Below are 26503 nucleotides of genomic sequence, written 5' to 3'. Positions count from 1 at the left end.
TCCTGGTTCAAATCCTTTTCCCAGTTGGTCTTTTCTCAGGGTCAGTGAAGATAAGGACACTCTTTTCCTCTTTTCTTATTTGGATGCTTGGTAAAAAGAAAAAAAAATTTGTTAAACATTGGAAAAACACAAGTCAAACCTTTTTTTAAAATACTGTTCCTCATTCCTGTCCTGTCAGTTTTAATCATTGTCTGATTAAGACCACAGAAATTCTATTCAAAGTTATTTGGCTTATGTTAAAGAGAAGGAAAAAAAAAAAACAGTTTTGTTTTATTCCAAGGTATTACTTAGAATCTTGATCAGTTGGGGCAAAAGAACCCATATTAAAAAGTCTCTGAATTTGCTCCTCTTCTTAAATTTTATATCTAATTTCCTTTCCCAAATAATTATTTTCATTGTACAGTTGCATCCCTTCTTTGTATTTTAATACTTTGCATTTAATTTGGACTGAAGATTAAAAAATATGAACTTAACATTTTTACAAATTCTTTTCATCTGTTTCAAGAGGTGTGAAGTTTCTCATGCATTTGAACATGACCATGTTAAAGTCTCTTGTCAGATCAAAGGCCTGCAATTATTTGCTGAGATTTTGCCACTCCCATTCTTCTCTAAAAAATACTAATCAGATTGGATGAAAAGTGTATATATATATATATATATATATATAAAGAAACAAATTTTGCTCTTTATTTAAAGCATATTACTTATTTTTTTTTATATTGCAATCCCTTCTTTTTACCTGGCTCATTTTGAAACCACACAATACCTAAAAACTTCCTCAAGAATTTGGCCACCTTTAGGGGTTTTGTTGTTGCTAAAGGCTTGTCAGTGAACAGATGTTTAGCAAACTTCAAATTTGCTTAATTTTAATTATTTCCTGAATTCTAGTGTTATCTTGCACTTTTCTTACATTTTTCTTGCAGTGTGCAGATTTATAACATGATTACCTGCTGAATACACACTGTAGTCTTAGCCAAACATGTGTTGGGATTCCTGCTTATCAAACTAACTTCCTGAAAGTATTCTCCAAGCGTTGCCTAAATAGAGTTGTTTACTCTAAAATCATTGCTTGTAAGCTATTTTTGTGACTTTATATTTCTGGAACAAAAATTATGAAGTAATCATGAATGTAAATACAAAATTTATCCTACAAATATAGAGAAGCTATTTAAACTAGAAACTGTGGGGATAGAGGTTGTGGTCCTTAAAAATGTCTGCAGTACATTTAGCATTACCTTGTGGTTGAAAAGTTTGAATTTTCTAGTATTTGTAATTATAATAAAGGAGTTATTATAATTACAAATAGGAGTATCATTCAATTGCAGAATTAAGACTGCTTGAGCCGTAATATATGGGAAACAGTTTTTTATAGATTATAGCAGCTTTACATTTCCTTTAAATTTAACCTCAGCTCTGAACTTCTGGGACTTATAATGTCAGGTTTGAGGACGCTTACATTATTTTTACACAGTACTTTGTCATGATTTTCCCTGTTTATTCAGCCTAAGCAGTAACCCTCCTCTAATGTTATATACATTTCTGAATGAACATGGTAATGAGTGTTGCTGCCTGCTTGCCCAGCAGGTGAGCCATCATATCTGCTTTTCTCAGCCTTGTCAGAGAGTTGACTTTCGACAGCAGCCCTAAATCAGTGCCAGTAGAGCCTTTGCTGGTGCATCTCTATCAAGAAGTCTCATTAGATGCTAGAGGCAGATCAAAAAGGGTTCGCAAGCCTGTGCGCCAACCTTCCATTCCTTCACATCAGAAACTGCGTTAGTCTCTTGGGCTGAACAATTTAGTGATTCAGAGCTGATTAACAAACCAGAAATCCATCATTTTGGGGCAGCTGGAGAGTTACAATGTCCCCCACCATTCCCCCACATTACTTTGGCTTCACTGATTCTACCACAATTTTGGTGTTTTTGAATCAGACAGAGCAAGGAGCAAAGCTTTCCTTTTGTGGGGAAAGTCTGCCAGGGGACTTCAGGGCATAAGGTTGACTTCATCAACTTAGGATAACTTGATCTGCTTTTAAATAGCAATGTAGTCTTCTGTAGTAAGACGGGAAGGTTATTTTTGCTCCAGTAATAAACAAGAGAAGGGAATCTGTGTCATTCCAAAATGAATAAATGGCAGTAGGCACAGAGCAGAATGTTCGCTTTCTGATCTGCTTGATAGTGAAGTTGTTACATGAAAGCCATTTTCTGTGTCTGTGATCATTATAGGAGTCTTTAAAAGGTCATTGCCCTCACCTCAGAGATGGAAAAAACTGGAATGGCAGGCAGAATAGGGAGTGACCTTACTGAGCTCATCAACAGAACCAAGCAGCAGGGAGAAGACTGTTCACTAAAGGATATGGTTATCATGATGATAATTCCTTCATTTTCTGAATGGATCCTGCACTCTCACCTGCTTCTTTTTCTAAAAATATAAATGGATCTTTTCCCTGTTTCATTTATGCACTTGTTGCTGTTCCATTTCTGTGTCCAAAAGCTGACTGTTCTGAGGATTGTTGACTGTGTCTGCAGTGCCCCAAAGTTTGCTGGGTGTGCTGATTTGGGCTGAGGTAGAATTAATTTTCTTCTCAGTGGCTAGTATGGAGTTGTGTTTTGGATTTATGCTGAGCACAGGTTTGATAATGTAAAGATGATTTTGTTACTGAGCAGGGCTTGCACAGAGCCAAGGCCTTTTCTTCTTTTCATGTTGCCACACTGGCAAGGAAGTTGGGGGCTGCTGGTAGGAGACATGGCCAGGACAGATGACCCCAACTAACCAGAGGGATATTCCAGACCATGGAACATCATTCTCAGGGTAGAAAATGGGAGGGATAAAGGAGAAAGAGCAGAGAGATTTAGAGTGGTGGTGTTGGTCTTCCCAAGACACTGTTACCTGTGATGGGACCCTGCTCTTCTGGAGATGGCTGAACACCTGCCTGCCCATGGAAGAAGTGAATTAATTAAGAAATAATTCATTTCTTTCTCTGCTTTTTTGCATGACTTTTGCTTTCCTATTAAATTTTCTTTATCTCTAGGAAGCTCATCTGCCTGCAAAAATTCTTCTTTGTCTCCTGGACAGTCTTTAGCCACATCTGCTCTAGATGTAGATGAGTTGAAATAATGAGCTTAGGAAAGGTGTCAAACACATTTACAGAAACTCTGAGTCCTATACTTCTTGCATTTCTCTGCACAGGTTTCCCAAGAAAAAAAAAATCCACTGTATATATTCTTTTTTAAAGACCCTCATAGTTTTACAGAGCAATATTAAAGTGATTAGCAGTAATGAAAGCTCAAAAGGGTAATTTAGTATTCATGTTCATTTACTCTCAGCTACTCCTCTCCCTTCTAACAAAAGTGCCAATTAGTTCAAATTATGATGTAAATCTTTGTCAACAAAGGATTAATTTAAGAGATGCAACTCATTTATTAAAGATCATCTGAGTACAGATCACAGGAAAACCTCTTTGAATTACCATTGATCACTTCCTCATTCTCATCATTTACCCAAATGAGAGAGACTTCATATCACACAATTGCTTTCTTCCAATTAGCTTGTTCTTATTACAGCTCTTTTTCTGCCTCCATTCCTTTGCAAATACACCTACAGCTGCAAAGAAACCTTCAGAAAATAACTGTCTTTAATCCTCCTGAGCTCTGTTCTCACAATAAAGTAAAATGTCTGTGCTAACAATACAAACAGGTTGAGAAGACAAAAAGAAAAATTAGTCCTGAATTAGGTTTATACTCATTTATGTTGACTGTAACAGTCACTTTCTGAGAGTTTCTTAAATCTTCTTCAGATGACTTTAAGCAATTTATTTCATTTTGGAATTCAAAAGGTACTTTCTTTACAGCAATGTAAACTCATGCTGTGATCAAATAGTCTATCTGGTGTCTCTTGTACCTCTGACATCTTCCTCCCAGGTGAAAGGTGGGCATTCAGGCTTCATTTACCTGGCTGGCTCTTTCTGCTGCAGTATCTAGTGATTCTCTCAGTTGTCTTGACTGAGCAGTGTTCAAAAAGATCTTAATAAAAATTATTTGTCAGTAAAAGAAGAGGTGCTGAACATAATCAAATTTCCAACCTTATTACTCATTAAGATATAGACAAATTAAGGGGTAAGCCCAGTATATAAATATGGCTAAGCCCATATTTATATGCATAAAGCCCATAAATTCCTTTATTGAGGTACTGCAATCTAAATTTGAGTTTTGTTATGCTTAGAAATTACACTCAAAATTTCTGATTTTAGTCAAGGTCTCTTGACTGGGTTGTGCTGACCTGCCAGATCAGACTGGGTTTCTAACCTGCTGCCCACATGCATGCCTGTTTTACTGATAAGCCTTTCTTGTAGGTATAGTGCTAAAACTGGTGCTCCAGACCATAACCTTTCATCTGTCCAAAAACTCCACGTGGCACATGTGGTGCAAACTATCCCACTCAAACTCCTTTCAGCTCATATCATACTTTCCCCTCCTTGCCACTTACACATAAAATCAGTAAGGATCCCTTATGGATTCAGTAGATAGCCATGAGTTTCTTCTTTTTGTGGAATAAATATGCTGCCCTCCACCTTTATCGATGTTTCACAGTCTCTACCATATTTGCCCTCAAAATTAAATCTTGTGACAGAAATATTGTGTTGTATTATCCTTATTTTTACAGCTGGCTTAAAGGGCAGCCCCTGTCAGACAAGAAGCCAGTGGTAAAGTGCAGAGCTGACTCAGAATGTCTTGGCAGAGTGATTTTTTTTCATGAACCTTGCAAATGCAGAGACGCTGCTGTGGCGTGAGGCCATCGGGATGCAACCTCTGCTGGCTGAGGCCAGATTTTTTCTAGTCACATAAAGATAAAGGGTTTGCTCTCCTTTAGCTTTTCCTTTGAGCTCTGCAGTTCCATGTTCTTCAGTGGGGTTTCAGTGGTTACCAGTGCAGTGTTTCTCCCTGTGTTTCCTGCAGGAAGCTGATCCGTGGAACCGTGCTGCTCAGCCTGGCGCCGTGCAGCACACTGCCCACAGCAGTGATCACCCCGGGCATCTGCAGCACTGAGGCACCAAACTCAGCCACCCTGCAGGTGAGAAAGCCAGAAAACAAAGCAAAGGCTCATTTTCTAACAAAGTACAAGGAAAATGGGTGTTTCCACAGCTCATCGATGTGGGAATCCAGGGCTTCCCTCTGGCTGTCCTGGCTGCTCTGGGACCCTGGCAGGTCTGGAACCCCCCTGAACAGAGCCCCCAGAGACACTGTCTCTGATCTCTGTCCATGGAAAAGAGTTTTCAATCTTACAGGAGGAACTACAAGCTCTGAGTGTTTGATATAAGTAATTATTAAGTGTGGCACGGGTGCAAAAGTAAAATTTTAGGATTCTAGATTAGGGGTCCAAAGGGGACAAGATGGAGGAAATTGGGTGTGTCTTGTCCTTTTTCTCCTTCTTCATGCCCTCCATGTTTCACTATAGTGTTGGCATTTTTCTGTTGGTTTAGGCTGGGGACACACTGTTCAACGTAGGTGACAGATATTGGCACGTTATTGTAAATCCAGCCCAGGGAGTTTCTGGTATTTAAGTTTGTAACATCCCACTGAGGGCAGAGCCCCACACGCTGCCCTGCAGGACAGAGCTGGGCAGGGCAGCAGAACATGTTAGAGATAAAGAGAATAAACAACCTTGAAACCAGCACAGACCAATTATGGCTTCTGCTTTGGCAACGGGGCAGAAAGACAGACTTTTTAAAATCTCAGAATCATCAATACCACAGATTTTGACACATCGAGACCACCCAAACTCAACATCCTATTTCCATTACAGTCACTCAAAGAAATACATCAGGTCTGCATGGTAGTTTTGTCACCTTTCCAGGCTGAGTTAGCAACTGGGTATTTCGAGGACAAAGCCAATTGTTTTCTATATTTAAAAATCCTAATATCCCTTAGCAAATGAAACATAAAAGCAAATAATACAGATAAATGAGCCTGGCCTAAAAATAACCTTGTTTTAACAGACAAGCAAATGGGGATTCTCCAGGCTGAGGAGTTCAGTCAAAGACCATGCCTTAAAATAACTCCCCCTATTAATAATTCAGGAAAGTTGAGACAGTAAATGGCTATTAATTTCTATCTACTGGAAGGACTGAAGCAGGATTTCTCATTCTGCACCCCCCCCATTTTCAGTTATTCCCAGATACATAGCAGTATCACAATGTGTGAACATGCTGGAAATATTGTAAATATATATTTTCATAGAAAATCTAGGCTTGGGTTGGAAGAGACCTTAAAGATCATCCAGTTTTGCAAGATGACTGAGTGTTTTATAGGGAATAAATCTGTTAACTTTTAGAAGAGTGATGCATATCAAATGCTTAAAAGAAAAAATAGATACAGATAAGACAGTTTGGTGTGCATTAATAGACCAAAGCTGGGTGCAAATTGTGCTGAATTTTGAAGAACAATCTGAGTTTTCATATAAATCTACTCAGATTATCAAATACCTCGAGCTTTGTAGTTTTGGTTGAATGTTTGCTTTCTCTGTATCTTAAAAAACATTATCATTAATTTATGACAGGCATGTGTAAGAATAGAAAATTGGTAGATGCTGCACAATATATTTACAAATTCAACATCCAGACAAGAAATAAGGAATCTGATTTCCATCTTTTGCAGTGACAAACTACGCATCTGAGATAGCCTTACTTTTGAAAAAATAGAACAAATCTATATTAATGAAAGTTTTAAATTTGAGAACCATCTCATTAAAAAAAAGAAAAGAAAGGAGGCAAAAATTAAGAACTGGCTTCAGTTTTGAGCTTATGCATCTCTAATAAAGTTGTAATATGTTGGCTGAAATTTTCCCAGGAAACTTAGGTTCCACTGATTTCTGTGGATGGAATTTATCACCAACAATTTAAATAACGTAGTACATACAGTAAGCATCCTCAAATAATTATTCCCCCTTCGTTTTGTCATACTTTTTATACTCCCTGTACTATCCAAGATAGCATTTATTGACGCTTGTATTAGAGATCACACATTGCTAAAACACATCTGTCTTTTTTATTTATCTTTCTTTCCTTGTATTTTAAAAAAAAGATTGACTTCCCAGAAACTGATTTGGAGTTCATTAAACCTGAACCTGAAGAAAGAAGAGGTGATTTTGTAGAGCCAACCCAAGAGTGCCTGAAGCACATTGCAAGACTTTCACAGAAACACTCCCTCTTGCTGTAAGTTGTCCCCACCTAACCCTGCTGGTTCTTGCTGTGCTGTGCCTACCCTATCGATCACAATTAAAAGTATCCAATTTGTTAAAAACAAAATTTTCCTCTGAAGGAGCCTAGCTTGGCTGATTTGAGAAGTAACACCTCTAAATGAAAGAATAGATCACAGCAAGGCCTGATAAGGCCCTGGAGGTGGCAGTGTATTTTACCACTTTAGAAAAGGCTTGGTTTTCCCTTTCTATGCCTAGATCTTTTCATGTCTTTGAGGCAAGAAACTAATTTTTCATTCAAAACATAAGATTTTCAGGTAATGCAGTACATCTGTATCAGTTTTATCAAGAACACCTTTAGGTTCTATAGAAATTGGCCTCTTAGTTATTAAACACTCAAACTTCAGATGGAGCTGTGAAACGGCTTTTGAAAAATCTCTTTCAGGTGATAAGCAAGGAAAGAAATATGAAAAGTTCAGTTTTCATTGAAGGTGGAAAAAACAAAGTGGAACAAAGCACACTCTGAACTGAGGTATATTAGTATGCTCTGCTACATGAATGTTGTACTACCAATTAGGATTATGTACCTCATAAAGTAATTTTGGGTGTAATCAGAGTGGAGTTTGGAACACAGGTGCTTACAGAGAGCCATTATACTAATGACAGTTAATTGTGTGAATTAATCCTCCATCAAAGGTCAAAAGGCGCATTAGTTTTGCAATAACTAAATAACTTAATTCAGCACTCTCAGTGGGATATGATGTATCTGTTAAGAAGATTTTTCTGTGCTGATTTCTGTGTTGGTGGTTTGAGGGGTTTTTCTTAAATTAATTCATTTACAAAAAAGAGGGAGAGGCAAATTTTCTGTTGTATGTATAACTCAACTTTTACAAAATGTAAAATGCAAAATGTAAAATGCAAAAAGGCAAAATGTAAAATTATTTTTATTGACCACAGGATCTGTGATTTGAGTTTTTTTTTTTTTTATTCTGTTTTAAAATGTGAAAGGGATGTCAGTATTTTATTATGAAGAGCCACTGTGACAGTGAAATTTCCACCTACAAAATATGCTTCAGAATGATTTAGGGAACTTCAAGCCCAATGCCTATGACCTTTGTTACCAGAGCAAAAATGTGGTTTCATTAAGAAGGAATAAGATCATTAAGAAATTAGCAAAGTACAAAGTAATTTGTCAAAGAAGACAGCTCATGCCATTTGTCTGCTGCTTAAATGCTTGATGTCCATTTTATTGAGAATGCTGCATGTTTCTTGTCTTCAAGACTCAGGAAGGACACAGTAGATAAGAAAAGTGTGCAGAGAGGGGCAACAAATATCATGAAAGGGCTTAAGCAGCTCTTTGATCAAGAGAAGCTAAAAAGGCTGAGGCTATAGTTTGGAGAGAAGACTAAAGGATGTCTATGTATGTACAATTAATTTTTTAAAAACCATCACGATGATAGACAAAATAAATGCCTCCGCAAATCCTATAATATTTTAACTTAGGGGCATTCAATGAAACAAGTAGCAAATAATTTCTCAACAAATGCTTCTTTAGACAGTCAGTGGTGATCTTTTAAAATCTGCTGTCACAAAGCTGTGAAGGCAGATGACATCACCTCATTCAGGAAGGCTGAACAAAAATTCATGGATAAGTTTCACAAAGGACCAGCAAAGGGGGGATCCTATAACATCCATAATACAACAATCTTGTGTTCTGTGGGAATATTAAGGGAAAACACCACTGAAAGTCACCAGTTTGGAGTTGAGGCTGTGCTAAGTTCAGTTACAGGTCCTTGGAGGAAAGGCAGGGGTAGTCCTGTGTTTTCCCATAGTTTGTTGTTTTCTGTTCTCCTATCTTACAGGCAAAGCTGGTCTAGTAAATTAACCATCAAGGGGAAGGGTAACATATCTGGGGTTTGAATGAAGCAATTCCATTTTTTTGTATTTTGTTAATCCAGCCTGTAAATTTTGTTGTATCTGTATCAGAGGAGTTCTTTTAGCCTTTCTCATTCATGAGATAATTTCTCTTTAAAAATTATAGCATGTTTGTATTCCAACACATTATTGCCGTGATATCTGAAGATTTCTTCTTTTCTTTTTTTCCATATGTCAAGAGAGGAATCTAGGCAGCTTTTTAGTGGCAGTATCATTCCATGATGATGCTCCAAATAAGTGCGTGTCTGTGTCAGAAGACACAAGAAACCTTCTCAGTCTGTCAGGATCCTTCTGTTCATTGTACTGCAAGCAGAGGGAATAAGTGAATGGACAGAAAATTCTTAAACCAATGGTAGAAAAGGAAGAAACAGTGGTTAAAACCAGACAGCTGCATGCTTGTTGAATCCTGCAGTGTTATAAGTCTAACACTGCCACAAAACTGACAGCACAGACAGCCTGATTCTGTTCCTCCTCTCTGCAGGGTCAGGATCCAAGTCTGCTGCTGGAACAGATGAAAATACTATATATATTTTTATATATAGTATCCAAAAATTGATTGCCCCTGTAGCTGTGCTTATTCTGTATCCAGTAGCTGGACCCAGATCTCCCTGCTCTCCCCAGCTGCTGACACCCTCAGCATAAAAGAAACCACATAAAACACATTAAAACCCTCAAGGTTCACAGCTACACTGAGCTGGTTGCTGGCACTTGGGCCCCTTCCTGGTACATTGATGTGTATCTGCTCCTGACATGGGGTCTTCCCAGCAGCTCAGACTCTTGTCTTTCTGGTAGGTGGCTCAGACCACTGGTCCCTGTGGCCAGCATCTCCTGGATGTTGATTAAGGAAGGAGTTGTTGAGTGGGACTGAAGGAAGGGAAGGGAAGGGACCCACGTGGCTCTTGTGCTCCTCACAGTCCCTGACTCGGATCTTTGGCATCATCACCAAGCCAGACCAGAGAGAGCCAAGAGGAGACCTCACTGGTTACTGCCAGCTGCTTTGGCTGACTTCTGTAAACATTTCAGATGTGAGCTTCTGATTCCTTTTAGGATTAATGTGTTTGAAATACAAGCCCCAGAAAACTCTGCATCTGAGATTAAGTTGCTCTTTGAACCCAATGCAGCCTGCTTGCAGTGTGTCCCCATGAAAGAATGGGAGACTGCTTTGAAGCCAGAATCATGCCAGTGTGGTTTGTGCCATCTTTATTTCCTTCATTCATAATTTTCCTTCTACCTTGCATTTCCCTCTCTTCCAGCTTCCCCTGTCCTTTTTGCCACTTGCCTGGAAAGGATCTATCTTGCCTACCAGTGGTCACAGGAATCCTGTTGTAATGAGGTGTGATTAGATCTGCTTCCAGCTGGGTGAATAGTGGAAAAGATCTTATCTAGTCTGTTACTGAAAGATAAACTTTAAAGTGAAAATCAGTGCTGGGGGAAGACATTTTAATTTTCTATCTTTGCTGCTCTCTCCTCTTTTTCCCATTTGTCTTGTTCTCCTATAGTATTGAACATGAACAACAGAAGCAGATCAGAAGCATTTAAATTAATTTTTTGCTCTTTCCCCCCTCCCACCCAAAAAGTAACAACACCAGCTAACCAGGCCTTCTGAGAAGCTGTTTTCTTCATTTAGCTAAAGGGGTAATCAAATCCTGAAAAGAAAACTGCTGAATTATTTCGGTTATAAGGTATTGTAGTTTTATTTGTGTTAAACAGAAGGCTATATGTTTTAATATATATCTCATATTGAGGGAAATTTAGATATACCACCACCTAAAAAGCTACAAACTTAACTTGTATCAAAAAAAGAGGTTTAAATAGCATCTTAACCCTATTGAGACAAAGAAATGCCCTTATTTGCTTAACAATCTTCAGATCCTATATGTATGCAAAATATTTTTTCTATCTTAAATGTTTATATAAACTTTGTTACAATAAGAAACTTAAAATCAAAACTTAAGACGCTCTTTCCCCACCCAGCCTTTCATTTCATCTCTGATTTTAAAGCATGGAAAGAGAAAATGGCATTGCCTCTGAGTAAAGTCAGAAGGAGAAATCTGTTATTTAGCAAACCTGATACAAGGATTGATTTCTTATCACCCTTTGCAAGCTCAGTAGAAGCTTTAGCTGCTTTAATCTGAACAACAGACTGTCTAGTTTGGAGGATGCTGCTTGAAAGCTGAAATATCTGCTTAAAGTTACCATTGGAAAGAGTTCCTCTAGCTGAACTGTCCTGCAGAATGTCATCCAAATGCACAAGATAACCAGACAGGCAATGAAGTTTTAGGCCTGCTTTTATCTCTTTTTCTGTGTGTGACTTTTTCACATGATCACAAAGGCATCTATTTATTGTCACAGAAGACATGCTACAAGTTCTGGAGTTGTTTCTTGAAGTCATGACCACAGTGACACTTTTCCTGAACTGATCACTGAAAATCAGGATTGGTCGCATAGTTAAGTTCATCTTCTGCATACATTTATGACCTTCTTCTCCTAAAGGGAAGAAATTAACACTCACTCAGGGAAAAAAAAACCATGTCCATCTTTGTGCTGCTGCTCTCTGTTCCTAAACACTTGGCAATTCAAAATTGCAAGGGAAAAAAGTTTTCTAGTGCCTACAGAGCCAAAGAAACTCATTTCTATGAGCTGTGAATGACACAATCTTGACAGTTAGAGTGGGGCTAGGATTTTTTTTTTTTTTTTTTTTGGCTAAGAATGTCCCAAAACATTGCAAATAGAAGGAAGACAACCTTGGAAAGAATGTAAACACTTGGATTTTGAGCCCTGTTTACACATCTGGATAATTAAATGTTTATCTGGAAGCAAACTATTTACTTGCTGCCTTCCACTAGATTCCTCACATCTCATTCTGAAATATTTAGAGTTTTTTTAAAGTCACAATTGTTTTATGCTATTAATTAGCTGCACCGCCAACCTGGTCAAATATGACCAAGAAAACCAATATTCTTCTTGATTTGAGTAATAATTTGTATGAACTGAGGATCAGTTTGCTCTTTCTCTATTTCTCTCAAACTCTCACAAAGGGTTTGCTTTTGAAGGCTCTGATATCAAATTAAGGCCATTGTCTGAGCTTGTCTCTCCAGGGAAATTTATTTTCCTGTTTTCTGATGTGTCAGAACCTGAGATTTAATATGCATGAGGCAAAGACATCTGAATTGTTGACAATTCAGATTATATAAGTCAGAAATTGTTGTGCTGTGGTGAAATATGGTGTGATGACTGACCATTTTATCAATATGACATTTAGATATGTAGTATCTCTGTGAGGAGTCTGGTGTATTGCATCCTTTTTATTTTTCTTTTTTTTTTTTTTTTTTTTTTTTTTTTTTGTGAGTACAGTAAAGCATGGCAAGCTAGACTTTTCAAACAAATACAGGAGTTCCAGGGAGCTTTCCTTTCCTTTTCCAAACTCCCATAAGCAATAGGGATAACCATACTCTGCATGTGTGTACCTGTGCTCGTGTTTTTCTGTATGTGCATAGATGTACCTAAACATTATTTTAAAAACAAATATGCTAAAAATAGACACGCCTACACTAAAGAGTCAAAACAAGGGCAGGAATGAAAGATAGAACTTGCATTATTATGTGGCTAGTTATGAAAGTTAGAGATATTTGTAGCAGATAGATGTAACAATAATTTACCCAGTGACAACTGCACCTTCTTTGTCAAAAAAAAAAAAAACAACAACCTACCAGTAAGAACAAACAAGCAACACCAACAATAGAGACAGCAGAGAAGAAAATTGAGAGTGCTTGGAATGTGAAATAATCATATATATATGTGTGTGTGTATCTTTTGACACTTCATTTTTATATGACCTAAGGCTGACAGATCCAGAATATAAGTATCACTTTTCTTATAAAATCTGGTCTGCAGAAAATGATATCCTACCCAAAGGAAAACATGTACTTAGCTGAAAAGCAGTGTACTGTGTGACTTGGCCCCTTGGTACAATAAAGTTTGTTGCTACACAAAGCTTCAGGTGGTTTTAATTTCAAACTGAAATTTTCATCTTCATTTCCAGACTCTCAGAGCAACAGAGAAGAATCTTGTGGTTTTATCGCTACTCCTGCAATAACCAGAACTGCTCCCTTCCTCTGGTGCTGGGCAGTGCACCCAGCTGGGACAGAACCACTGTGTCAGAAATGTATGCCCTGCTGAGGGGATGGAGGTTTTCTGACCCTCTGGAGGCACTTGGGCTGCTGACTTTCAGGTAAGGGAAAATTACCCAGGTAGGAAAGTAATGCTTAGCAGAAGGATCAGGTGCTGGTTCATTCAGTGCTGCTCTTTGCTCAGCACACTGTCCAGGCTTGATGCACTGGCTGTGCTTCCTTTTCTCTGTGGGCCAAAGTGAAAATGGAGGTGCAGCTCTTGCCATGACCTTGAGTGTGCCAGCCATGTCTGCTTGGCTGAGAAGATTATCATTGTCACTGCTTTTAATGAAGGGATGGGACCATCTTTGGGCTAAGAAGGATTCATTGCTCAGATAAACATCAGTCTCAGGGAGGGGCTGTGAGATTTTGGAGGAGCAAGCAGTTGGTTATAGCTCAAAGTAGTCACAAGTTCTTTGCTACAAGGCAATATAGAATTTCCTAGTCCAGTAGACGCTTGCCACAAGGTGCATTTTGCTTTTCTAACCTACCACCTTTACTTAATTTTGCTGCACTGTGGATATTTTTGTTCAATAGGCTTATCTCTCACATACATACATATGCTTCTATTATAACTTCTAAACACTTAGCTTAATTAGACCCCTACATTATAAACCCTTCACCATTTATCAATACAGTTTCTCACTTAAGGCATATTCTTACTTACAACTATAGAAACATAAGTTTATGATTTTTCTACTTGATGTCGGTATATTGTATTTTTACATCAATCCAAGCTTCTTCTAAGGCTGCAGATCAAACCCTCCAGTGTCTGTGGAAGTTTCTGTTCTTCCAGTTCCCACAGGAAGGAATGCTTAGCAGAAGGATCAGGTGCTGGTTCATTCAGTGCTGCTCTTGCTCAGCACTCTGTCCAGGTTTGATGCACTGGCTGTGCTTTCTTTTCTCTCTGGGCCAAAGTGAAAACAGAGGTGCAGCTTTTACCATGACCTTGAGTGTGCCAGCCATGTCTGCTTGGCTGAGAAGGTTTTCTATTTCTCAGGATAATAAAAAGAGTATTTCATTCTCTAAAACAGATTCAGGCAGTTTCTGGTAACAGGTGATCAGTCAAATACTTAGCACTTGCACAGCACTCCATAACTTCAAATTACTGAACAGGCACGAGGTGAATAATGGGAGATAAGGAGGATTGAAATATATCTCTGGATTATACAATAATCTATGTAAATACCCACAGTCCCACGTGTGACCTATCTTTCTGAAGCAGATTGGATGGAACTTTGAAGTCAGTTGAATAAATTCTGTTGTGGTGCCTTGTGTTCCACCCCCACCTCTCGCCCTGGGAGCTGATTGTTTGTCAGGGCTCTTGCTTGATGCTGGAGATAGCCCTACCCAGGATGTACCAGAGATGTCAGGGGACAGGATCTGTGTCAGCAGCTACATTCCCTCCAAAAACTTGGGAGGTATTTTGCATTAAGTGACCTGTAAAAACATTACACATGCCGATGAAATGCTTGAGTAAATTTGTTTTATCAAGTCATTGCTTGTCTTGGGTAAGCACAAGCTGCATCAGTTTTGAAATCTCAGTTCCATGCTCTACCTTTGGGAAAAAAAATAAACCTCCTCAAAAGCTTTACTTGGCAAATACACTGTGACTTGGTACACTTACTGCCAGATTATTAAAAATAGACCTTTGACAATCTAAAATGGATTATTTTCTCTGGATGCAATTTCCTAATACTTGTATCCCAGTTTCTATCTGAACTATTAGCAGTTTCACATGTTTGCATACATGTCTTTTTTTGTGTAGTGGGAATGGTGGAAGCAAAGATCCTGACAGATCAGGTCCTGAAGCATAATATTATTTTTCATTATTAAAGTATTAGGATCCAATTCTAATTTATAAAAGATTCATGTAGAAAGGTGTGTGTTGTCTTGCAAACTTCAGAGTAGAAAGAGAATTTGATAGGGTTTGTCAGAGCATGCCAGGCTTTTAGATCAGACTTTTGCCCCATTTTGTTTTTGTGTCTGGGTGGCATTTCTACAAATCAAGATCTTGATTGTTCTTTGAAGATGCAGCTCTACATGAGGGTGTGGTGCAGAATATCAGCCTTTTCATGTGCAGAGAGTATTTGATATTACTTAGTCAGTTCCCCAGTTTCTCAATGTGCATCAGGTGCAGTGTACCCATTGTTCATTCTGGCTACATGAAGATTGCTGGCATGAAAAAGAGGGGGAAATGTCATTACTTCGTCCCTCTTGTGCCACCTTGGGTAGTGGTTGGCTCCTGCAGTTGTGCCAAAGAACAAGGACTTCTCTCCTGATCAGGATCTTAGATGGCTAGTCCCTTTAGTTTCTCACAGAAGATAATATCAATACAGTTGTTTGTTTTGTTGTTTTGTTTGTTTCTTTGTTTTGCTTCATGGTGACACTGCAGAAAGAAGTTCTGCATCACAAAACGGATTTTAGGAAAAAAAAAATCTATCTTCCTCATATCCACAATATCTTGTTGGTGCATGAATACCTGGAAAGCTAGTCTTCAGAAACACAGAAATTATATTTCCTTAAAGATGCCTCAATTCAAAAATGTCTTGGATACATGCAAATTGAGAGAGTGGGTTGAAGGAGAGGAGCACTTTCCATATAAATTGATTTCTGAGGTTTATTCTCTTAGTTCTCTATTTCTCAGTTTTCTATAATTTTGAAAAAAGTACAGTAGTACTGGCTAGGGCCCAACCTTACTTCCCCCTTACCCTCACTGACTTTGGATCACAGGCTCTTTAACTGAACTGGTTTTGAACATTCATTCAACTCAATCCTGTTTTATGTTTGGCATTGACAACTCATCAACTCAGTTCCTCACTTCTATCATCCACGAAACAGCTCTCTGATTTCTTGTGATTGCTAAGACACGGCTGAAAGATCCAAGTTCATATAAAACATGAGCAGAATATAAAATAAATTCTCTCCATATATTCATGTCTATTTTAAGGACTTGTGTTGCCATCACTATCAAACTATGGGTAAGGAAAATGAATTAGTGATGATCTTTGTCTACAAATATTTCTGACAGGAGAAATGCACTAAATCAGCCCAAAAGTCAGTGTAGTGCATCCTCTCTCCAGTGGTGACCAAAAACAGCTAGCTACCCAGGGAACACAGTGAAAATGGGCCAAACATAGTGACACTGCTGCTCTCCCAGCTTTCAGTGTTCTGCAGCTTGGAGACTTCCTCAGACAGATTTTTTTTGTTGTTGTTACAAGAGCCCTCTTGCATTTTTCTTCCATGATTTTTTTCCAAAGTAAAATTGATTCTGCATAAATAGCTTACAATCCTAAAACAAGAAGATCTGAAGCTTAGCTATATGATGTATTATTTCTGTGCACCACAATTTATCAATACCAAGAGTTTCCAGTCACTCCAGAATCTGGATGCTTTCTTTGGTGGAATTTCAGTTTGCAGTGTCTTTAAGAGAATCTGTGCTGCAGGCATGTGCTCACTCTTTAAAAAGGGTTCTCAAAATCACTGTCACTTCTGCAAGTCTTGGCTTGGGAACTCTAAATTATCCTTCTTCTCAGAGCAAGAAAAAAAAGCAGTATCTGTCCTGCTGATTTAACTCAAACACCCATTGGTGAGGACAGAAAAATGAAAACCATTGGAGATGCTTGCTGGCATAGAAGGCAGCATCAGAGAGCTTAGGGAGGGGTATCACAGCCCAGCAGATCAAGCCCCCTTATCAGGAATTTGCAACTTTTTGAAATTTTGTTTTGTTCACCTCACAGTTAAATGTACCCCTTAATAGATGTTTCTTGTTCTTTGAGTGTATCTCTCTTGCTTATGCTCTTCCATTTTGCAGGCAACCCTCAAGGCAGGCAAATGATAAGATGCTCATTTATGCAGTGGAAAGGAAGAACTTTCATAAATAGAAAACACAATCACGGTACATTTCACAGATAAATTCAGTTGCAACCTTGAATCCAGCACTCGGAGCAAGTGCATTGTTTCTTAGAGCCCTAGAAGCCAATGCTTTAAAAAAAAGGAATTAAAAAAACCATTTATGTTTCTTTAATCAATAAAGATGCGATGGAGAGGATGGGAGGGGGAAGTGGAGAATGAAGATTTTACACTCTTACCTCTAATTTCAGGGAAGGATGGTTATAAGCTGTTGCCTGAAATATAAAATTATCCCTAAGGCAGAAGTTATAGAGATGGTCCCTCCTACTCAGAGCATCTTCTTGGTGCCATGTGCATTTTGCTGTTGATTTCACTTATTAAGTTTGGTAAAAAGCCAAGCTTTACTGAGTTAGATTTTTCTACAGCTGCATCCAGGGAAATAACACCAGTGCACTCCTTTACTTGGAGAATTTCCTTGATGACAGAAAGAAACCAAGGCAGGGTTAGCAGTGCCATCATTTATGGTGTGTTGCTGCAGGCCAATGTTTTGTCTACATTTAGAACAACCACAGTTGGGAATTTTTAGTCAGGTTATCTTGCTATTCAAATTACTGCAAAGGAAAGTCCAAGCATATTCATTAATCAAACCAGCAAATGTCTTTTCAGCTTCTTTTTTTTTGGTTGTTGTTGTTCTGGACCATTTAGAGTACAGTTGCAGCCCTGTGAAGTGCCATGGCTGGGAATGAGAAAATTGAACTATAATCTATTATCAGCAAACAGCATGGAATCTTAAGTCTTTTTCCCAGCCTAGGGCATAGCTGCAGCCATTTTGTTTGTAGAGAGAACTTTTTGAAGTAGCTTGTGGCTGTTTAGATGGAACCTCCCTGTTGGATTTAAAAAATTTCCTAGAAACTTCCTGCAGAGTTCTAATTCTGTCAGAGCAACTGCACAGGAAAAGACATTCCTTTACAATGCCATGCCAAATCAGTGTCAGACAGTTTTGGTTATAGTATCCCTCAGCCTGTGACTGTCACAGTATTATTCTTGATTCTCACTTTACATAGCACAGTGGTTATTGCATTCGGAGGTTCAGATATCTAACCAATAATTAAAATAAAATATGATACCTTGAAGACAAGTTTTGTTCTTCAGCCTTTGAAAGCCAAACAGATTTAGAGTTTTTGAATCAGACTGTCATTGTTTCAACAAAAGGAGAATTTAAAATGTTCCCTTGGAGCTCACAATGGACTATTTATAAATACAGCAGAGTATTTATAAACCAGATAGCAGTAGAGCATACCTTGCCTGTTTGCATCTTGTTACTTGGTTGTAGTTATGCAGCAACATGGAGAGCAAACACAGGCTTGGGGAAAGAAATAAGATAAGAACAAAGCAACACTCCACAATTAATTTCGTACTTTGATGTACAGAACACGTTACTGATAAAGCTTTAAAACTGCTTAGGCTTAATATACATGAAATTTAGTGATAACTTAGATGGTGATGTATGCATTGCTAGGAACAGACAAGTCTTCTTTTTAAGTATTGGCATGTGATGAATTCTTAATTTTTTTTTAACTGTTTTTAACCATTTTTAGCTTTCTTGGCAATAAATATGAAGGTACTGCAGCAAAATGCTGTAGTAGGACAAATAGACAACTATGTAGAATATTGAATGCTTTCTGTGCATAAATGTGCACTCTAGTCAGGAAGCTTAATCTACATCATCATATTTTCCATGGTTTAATCTTCAGTTTTAATGTAACAGAGAAGTTTGTCTCTGGGGTGGGAAGAACCTTCTAGATCATACAGGTTTCAAATGGAAACTTCTTTTTCTAAATTTCTTCCTACTCTTGTCCTAGGATGTGGTTCACCATATGGTCTCCATGACATCTTCAACTTATTCTTAGTTGTTTCAGTCAGAATGTCTTGTAGAAAATCTCTGTGAGCATCACTCAAATATATTTTCTGTGAGTAAATTCAACAGATCTATCTGCCAATCAATCAGCCAATACAAAAGGAGTGAATATGACCATGACCTTTGCAATGAGTAGGGTTGGGAATGGTTCATGTGACCTCTCACAATGAAGAGTGAATTTTCTCTTTAGAAAAAAAAAATATGAAAATGCAGTGTCCTTTTTATTGATGGTATTTGTTATCTTTATGTACTTTCCTTTAGTCATTACAACTTTCTAACCTTCATACACTCACAAGTGTTTTCTTTAGAAGTCCTCAAATAAATGAAAAAAATCACAAACAGAAAGTCCTTACTTGTAAGTTAAAACTACGCACCTTAATCATTTTTCTAGTAGTTTCTTTCCTCTTCCTGTCTCATTGTTTTTAAAAAACTTAAACTGCCTCACAAAACTTCCCTATTATTTTATACATTTTTTCCACACGTTCTCTCCTGGCCCAGTTGCATCCATCAATGATATGATATCCTTTACTACTCAAAGGGTTTTTTGTTTTCTGTTGGTATCCTCATTCCAACGGGTTTGCTGGGTCAGCTTCCTTTGTTTCTGCCAGATTTAATAACATGCATTTCATGGATTGAAAATTTTCTTTTTTGAAAATGCAACAGAACTTAAAATGGGAAGGGAAATGCAGAAATAAGTGGCATGATATAAGCCTCTGCCTTAAAAGAAGACCTGTGAGAAAGGTTACATTGTTGTCTTCAGATAGCTTTATGTGCCAGAAGATGTAGAGAACTGAGCAGTTTTACTCACCTGACAAATGTATTCCAGCACAGGGCTGTTTGAGGCAGCACAACAAAACTAGAATAGTAAAACTGTTAAAAATGAAATGCATATCTATTTCTCATTTACAGTGAGCTCACCACTGGCAGATGCTAAAATCTCAAGAGAATTTCACAGATCCACAGGACTCCTCAGCAGTACTTTGTTTTCTGTTTGAATTTGATTTAGCTGAAAGCTACTGCTAGACAAATAGCCCGACTGGCTCTCTGTATGAAAAAAAAATCAAAGACTGAAAGTTTTCCTTATTTTGAAACCAAATTGTAATCTATGCTTATCCAGATCAGAATTCAGCTTTCACAAAAGCATCTTGAAGTCTCAAGGGAGATCTAATAATCTTCTAAGAAGTTAAAAAACAGGTGGCTGTCAATCACTGGCATCATGCAGAGAGGGAAGAGCAAAACTGCACAAAGGGTGTTGAGTTTAAGTAGGCGAGTGTTTAAGGAGAGGAAGAGAGTTTCATAACTTATGGAGAATCCAAATTGTGAGACAGGCTGTGAAGGGGACATTTGAAGTCCTGCATAGTGTGACCTGTAGCTGAGGACTAAACTCGACAGTTATAATTTACATATTTTTTATTTTTTGGTAGAGCCTGTGATGTTTCTGATGTGTGTAAACCTGGAACAAATATGTTCCACCTGTTGTGGTGTACTCATTGCCTTAAGAGAGAACAGTTAAATTGGCCAAAAGAAGAAAGATGCAAGATATTACAATGCAGCCAGGCAAATAAATGGGGAACACTTGGGTTCTAGTCACAGAGACCAGAACCACAACACAGTGGTTCTAGTCAGTGAAGTATTTATTGGCTAATAAGTTGTTTGTTGAGGAGAAAAAACCAAGCAAAACAGCTATAAGTGAGTGGAAACCTAAACCTGGATGACAGTTCCCATTTTGAAACTATGCAATAAAAGAACCTTACAAGCGTTGTTCAAATATTTGATTTTAAGCTTTTTTTTTAGCTAAATTCTCACATATTTTAGTGATAACCATAAAACAGATAGAAAGATGAGTCCTCAAATGTCCTGCCTCTCTGAAGCCATAGTCAGAGGCCACATATCAGGAATTTTGTCACTTCAAATTCTTCCAAAAACTGAAGGATCTGATGTTGACAGACTGTGCTACAGATGATCTCCTATGTCTGAGGAATGTCCCCTTAAAGACTGGAATATTGAATTTGTTGTGATAGAGTTGTCTCATTTCTCTGCTTTCAGAGTTTTCAGCATGTGTAAATAAATAATTGCATATTCATTGCAGCAAGCCCTGGAAATCAGCTCTCCTCTAATATCCAAACTATAAAACTCTTTTTCTTAGGCTCAAAGTGATTTCTCTTGCATTGAGTTAGATTAAAAAAAAAAAAAACAATTAGTTTAGTCCTATAATCAAGACTAATTTATGGATTACTAAAATCATATTTGATGCAACTCAAACATTTGCAAGATTATTCACTCAAAAAAACCAAACCAAAACAAATGAACAAACAAAAAAAAAAAAAACAAAAAACAAAAAAACAACAAAAAAAAAAAAAAACCAAACCCAAAAAACCCCTTCCAACCCTAATGAAGTATCAGACTCCAGGATGGCACAGTTTCCAGGCATGTGAAGGGATTTTTATTACTCAGATCTGCTTCTAAACCATCGTCTTTTTTTGCTTCTAGCAAATAAACTGGTGTATGCAAGTGTGAATAGCATAGCACCAAGTAATACTAGTGGAGTTCCTTAGAGTTTGCTGTAACCCCAATTTTGAGGCTGTTAAATGTTTGCTCAAGTACAAATGTAAGGGGGAAAACAAATAAAATTAAATATTGTGGCTGTGTACAATACTTAAATACAAACTCAATTTGTCCTTGTACCTGTGGCCCTGAACAACAGTGAAATTCAAAAAAAAAGCAATGGATATTGCATCTAGGGTTAACAAATTGTCAGGTAGTTAAAGAAACAGGCTACTTGTCCAGTCTGTTCAAAAGACTGGACTAAACCTCAAGCTGACCTCAAAATTTACAAGCTGAAGGAAACAGAATCAAAACCAATAAATTACCAAAATCTCATTCAAGAAGAATGACAAAAGCCATGATCCTGAAGCAAACCACCCTGCAGCTTTTTCACAGTGCCTGTCATTCCCTAATCACATCTCCTGGCGCTGCTTCTGGTGACTTAGACATAGCTCTGGTTTTGACTTAGACCAAATCAATTCTAAATAAATTAAATGTTAGCTGCTGAATTTTCTGGAAAGTTTGGGATTAAAATAATTTTCTCATTCTTTGTCTAGCTGGAAAAAAAAATAGAGGAGTTTCTCTCCTCATAGCATTGCATGTGTTCAGATCTTGGCTGCTGGTAGGGACGAGCTGTAACTAAGTAATAACATTTTTCTGCCTTGACTTGTGCCTGTGTAGAGTGTATTTCACTGTTCAGTAGCCTGTTGAACTAGGCAAGAAGGGGAAGGGAAAGACTTATTTCCATATTATCTGCACATGCTTGGCACACAATCTTTTGGAGCAATTGCATAATTAGAAAATAGGATGATATGAAAGGGATTATGTGTGTGGGTTTTTTTTTTTTTTTAAATATATAGTCCTCCTTCAAATATGTTTTGTTCTAAATAGCTATGGGAATATTACAGTAACAACTTCTCATTCCTAATAGGTTGCCTAAAATAAATAAGTAAACAAAATAAGTCTCACAAAGATCCTCCCCTCCCCACAGAGTCTCCCTCAGCGTTGTACAAAGAATTATAAACCATGTTAGAAACATCATTAAATGTGTGCCATAACAGACAAAATAGTAAAACCAGACCCAAGTCACGTTGCTAAAGGATGCTCGAAAGTGTCACAGGTTGCAGTTTTGGAAACAATTTTTTTCAAGTCCAACTTTCCACCTGTTTGTTTTTTTAAATCAAAACACTCCCATTTTTATTAGATGGCCTCTAGTTAATTTTCTGTTCAAAGTGTACATACTGTTCTGCTTCAGCTGGTTTTATTGAACTTAGAAGCTCAAGATTCAAGCAGCGGGTGCCATTATACTGCTGAGCACCAAGCTTTACAATTTCTTCTCCTTTTATCTTGGTAGAATCAAACAGTCATTGCTGCAAATTTGGTACTGCCTCCTCTGTTTCACTTCGGGGTTTTATTTCTATATTATTGGCAAAAGGTTTTGGGTGGGAAGGTGGGAAGAGAGCAGTCTGGTTTTGTGCTGAGCTCTTGAAGCAGTGACACTGTTGGCCTGTGACATCTCCTGCTGTGCATGAAGGGTCTGATTTCAAAGGAATTTCCCCAGGGTGAATTGACAGGACAACCCTTGTCCTTTAGTAATTTTTTGTGTGTGTGTGTGTGCCTAGACTGCCAAATCAGAGATCTTTCCCAAGAGCCTAATGGCCATATCAGTTCAGAGGGCAGGGATTCACTGCTTTTTGTGGGGCAGGTTGTCAGAATTTGTGGTATTGACAATTCTGAGACTGTAAAAAGTCTCTGTCTCTCTGCCCCATTGCCAAAGCAGAAGCCATAATTGGTCTGTGCTGGTTTCAAGGTTGTTTATTCTGTTTATTTCTAACATGTTCTGCTGCGCTGCCACAGCTCTGTCCTGCAGGGCAGCGTGTGGGGCTCTGCCCTCAGTGGGATGGTACAAACATTAAATACCAGAAACTCCCTGGGCTGGATTTACAATAATGTGCCAATATCTGTCACCTACGTTGAACAGTGTGTCCGCAGCCTAAACCAACAGAAAAATGCCAACACTACAGTGAAACATGGAGGGCATGAAGAAGGAGAAAAAGGACAAAACACACCCAATTTCCTCCATCTTGTCCCCTTTGAACCCCTAATCTAGAATCCTAAAATTTTACTTTTGCACCCGTGCCACACTTAATAATTACTTGTATCAAACACTTCATCCTGTAAGATTGAAAACTTTTTTCCATGGACAGAGATCAGAGACAGTGTCTCTGGGGGCTCTGTACAGGGGGGGTTCCTGACCCCTGCCAGGGCAGCCAGAGGGAAGCCCTGGATTCCCACAGCAGGTGCTCACCCTCAGGGAACTGGATCAAAGCCCACCAGCTCTTCTGAGCAATGTCCACTTGATTGTGGTGCTGTTTGAAGACATTTCTGCCCCTTAGGCAGAGATGACCCTTCTTGCACCCCTGGTAACTGAAAGGTCTCCAGGAACATTTCCTGTTTCCTTCGGGAGAAGACAGAAAATATTCTTGGGATGGCAATGGCCAACGTGAAGGTACTGGTACACAAGTAAGAGTGACACCACATCTGCACATCATACATAGCAGACATACACAGAAGAGCATCTGTTCCTTTCCTTGTTAAGGCAGAGCCACAGCAAATCAGCCAAATTTGAACCAATCTAGGCAACTTTTGTGTATGTGAAGTTCCCTGTGTACAAAATCATAAAATCATTGAGGTTGGAAAAGACCTCTGAGATCATCAAGCCCAAACTTTTATGATTAATGTCACAATTGCAAAACGTGGAAAGGTAGAAATTATTTTTGTCTCCAAAAGAAGTCCTTAAAAGATTATCTTTTGGCTATCAAATATTAAAAGAGACACTGTATGCTTTCTACCCTTTTCTCTTAGAAGAGAGAAAATGTTCTGTTAAGAGTCAGTTTCGATCAATCAGGTTACATCAAAATTTCATTCTCTTTCAAAGGAAAATATTTTCACCATCTGTATTATCCAAACTTCTTTGTTTGCATTATCACTGCTGCCACACTGTGTTTTCCTCTTTTATCATTTTTATGAAAAGAGCTCCATCACTAAATCTATACCAGGCTACAGCCACCCTGGTTTCAGCCAGAATTAGTTGAGAATGTGCCTTATGCCAAGTTCTCAAACATTTTCTCATCAGAAATGCCTGTTTCACTGACTTGGAGCCCTTCTTGGGAAGGTGTTAATTTTTTTTACCAAATTTCACATAATAAAATCCTAAAAATACTCAGCCCATGTTTTTAATTTCAAAATTGCTTTTATTAAAATAATATTTTTGATTGTGTTGTGGTAGAAAACAGAAGAGCTGATTTAGAATAAATTATCTGAAATAAATCTTTTTTTTTGTATGGGAAAGTTAAACTTTGGTATTATTTCTCAGAACAAATTAAGTCTTCAAATGACTGTTAAAAGTTCACATGGCTCAGAAATTTCCTATTTCAGATAAGAAAGAGCAGCAAGAAATCTGTAATTTGCTTCATATTTTGGGAAATTATGATACATGCTATTTCCTATTTAAAAAGGTAGTTGAAAATCAGGTTTTTGGGGGTTTTTCCCCCCCGTGTGACATTGTAACAGTCAATACAATTAAGTCATCTGTGGTGTGCTTCTTGTTACAATAAAGCAAATGAATTGATTTTTTTTTCCTGTTCCATTTTGAGAGAAAATCATATTTCCTAACATTTTATATCAGTGAGAGCTCAGGAGAGTTGCAGTGGTCTGGTAGCTCTTAATGATACCTATTTGTTTTTTTTCTTTAGTTTTCCAGATCAAAATATTCGCAGGGCCGCAGTCCAACAAATGGAAAATGTGTCAAATGATGAATTGCTGGAATACCTTCCACAGCTGGTTCAGGTAAGGAGGAAATTGATAGCCAAGGAAGCCTTCAGTCCAGATCAATAACTTCATTAAATATTTTTGATGCTTTCAGGTTGGTTAAGACATTGTGAGGGGAGCAAATAAGTCTTGTCAACTGATGCCATGAGTGGGTTAAAAACAAGCCTGAGGGAGAGACTGTTTCCAGCTTAGGATAATGGAATTGTTTTGGCATTCTGATTGGGCTCTTATAGATAACATATGAAGGTATTTTCAAGTAACAAAGAAAAGTAAAAAGTGCATCTGAGCAAGAGAAATTCTGCTCAGGTGACAGGGCTTCATTGCAGTCAAGGAAGGCAATGCTGTTTGCTACAAAGTTTTTAATCACTGGGTTTTTAATAGCATATATACTGAGAAAAACACTATCAACAAGGAGTTAAGTGGACATTTGGGTTTGTGATTGCCTCTTTAGGGATGTTCATAGCATTTCACTGGCAATTAATGTTTTGCAAGTTATGGCTTCCAAAGCACCTGCTGATTGAACAGGTCCTGTGCTGGGGCTGAGCAGGAATTTTTGGAAGTTCTATCCCCTCACTTGGTAACACTGTGCATATGTATGACCCACTATCCAGACTGCAGAGTTTCTCAGTGGTTCTTTCTATGTTTGTGATATCTGCTTATCTAGATAGATATCTCTCTATGCACTTATTAATATATTCATGTAATCCACTACTGTGAGGCAGCAGAACCGTCACAGCTTTCCATCATTCACAAACTGCAGTGACCTTTCACCTTCCTCAGCTTCTGTTCTAAAATAAGTTTATTTTCCAAAACAGATAATCAGATTGAAAAAACATAAATATAGCAGTGATAGTTTTAAGTGCGGGGAGACAAGCTGCATATTTATATTCATGTTAACACAAAATCAGGGTGGTGTCTGTCTGTCTTACAAGTGGTGGTAGATCCTTAGGAACTGAAGTTTCTCTGCTCATTGCATTGCCAGAGCAAACTCTCCATTGTCTGATTGCTTTGTTCAAACTAAGCACTGGGTGCTTTCTGTTATAAAGGAGATACTAGAGCC

The 26503-nt window shown here is 38.0% G+C and overlaps 1 protein-coding gene across 8 annotated transcripts in view; it reads left to right on the top strand.

The window, feature by feature from the left end:
* The window catches only part of PIK3C2G (phosphatidylinositol-4-phosphate 3-kinase catalytic subunit type 2 gamma), a 202202-nt gene that overhangs the window by 65063 nt on the left and 110636 nt on the right, over nt 1-26503 (top strand). For 7 of the 8 annotated variants that reach the window (XR_014952120.1, XM_085569570.1, XM_021535187.4 and 4 more), the window contains 4 exons: nt 4956-5070; nt 7080-7210; nt 13172-13360; nt 25368-25461. Coding sequence is in view for 7 of the 8 variants with exons in the window: in XM_085569570.1 (XP_085425696.1) it covers nt 4956-5070; nt 7080-7210; nt 13172-13360; nt 25368-25461 (529 nt within the window). In the remaining variant the exon portion in view is untranslated. The remainder of the gene's footprint in view (nt 1-4955; nt 5071-7079; nt 7211-13171; nt 13361-25367; nt 25462-26503) is intronic. The other variant, XM_085569571.1, reaches the window with a different exon arrangement.

The sequence above is a fragment of the Lonchura striata genome, chromosome 1A, assembly GCF_050655825.1.
Source record: "Lonchura striata isolate lonStrDom1 chromosome 1A, ASM5065582v1, whole genome shotgun sequence".
NCBI lineage: Eukaryota > Metazoa > Chordata > Aves > Passeriformes > Estrildidae > Lonchura > Lonchura striata.
The sequence above is the reverse complement of the archived record's forward strand: the minus strand, read 5'-3'. Positions and strand labels throughout refer to the sequence as shown.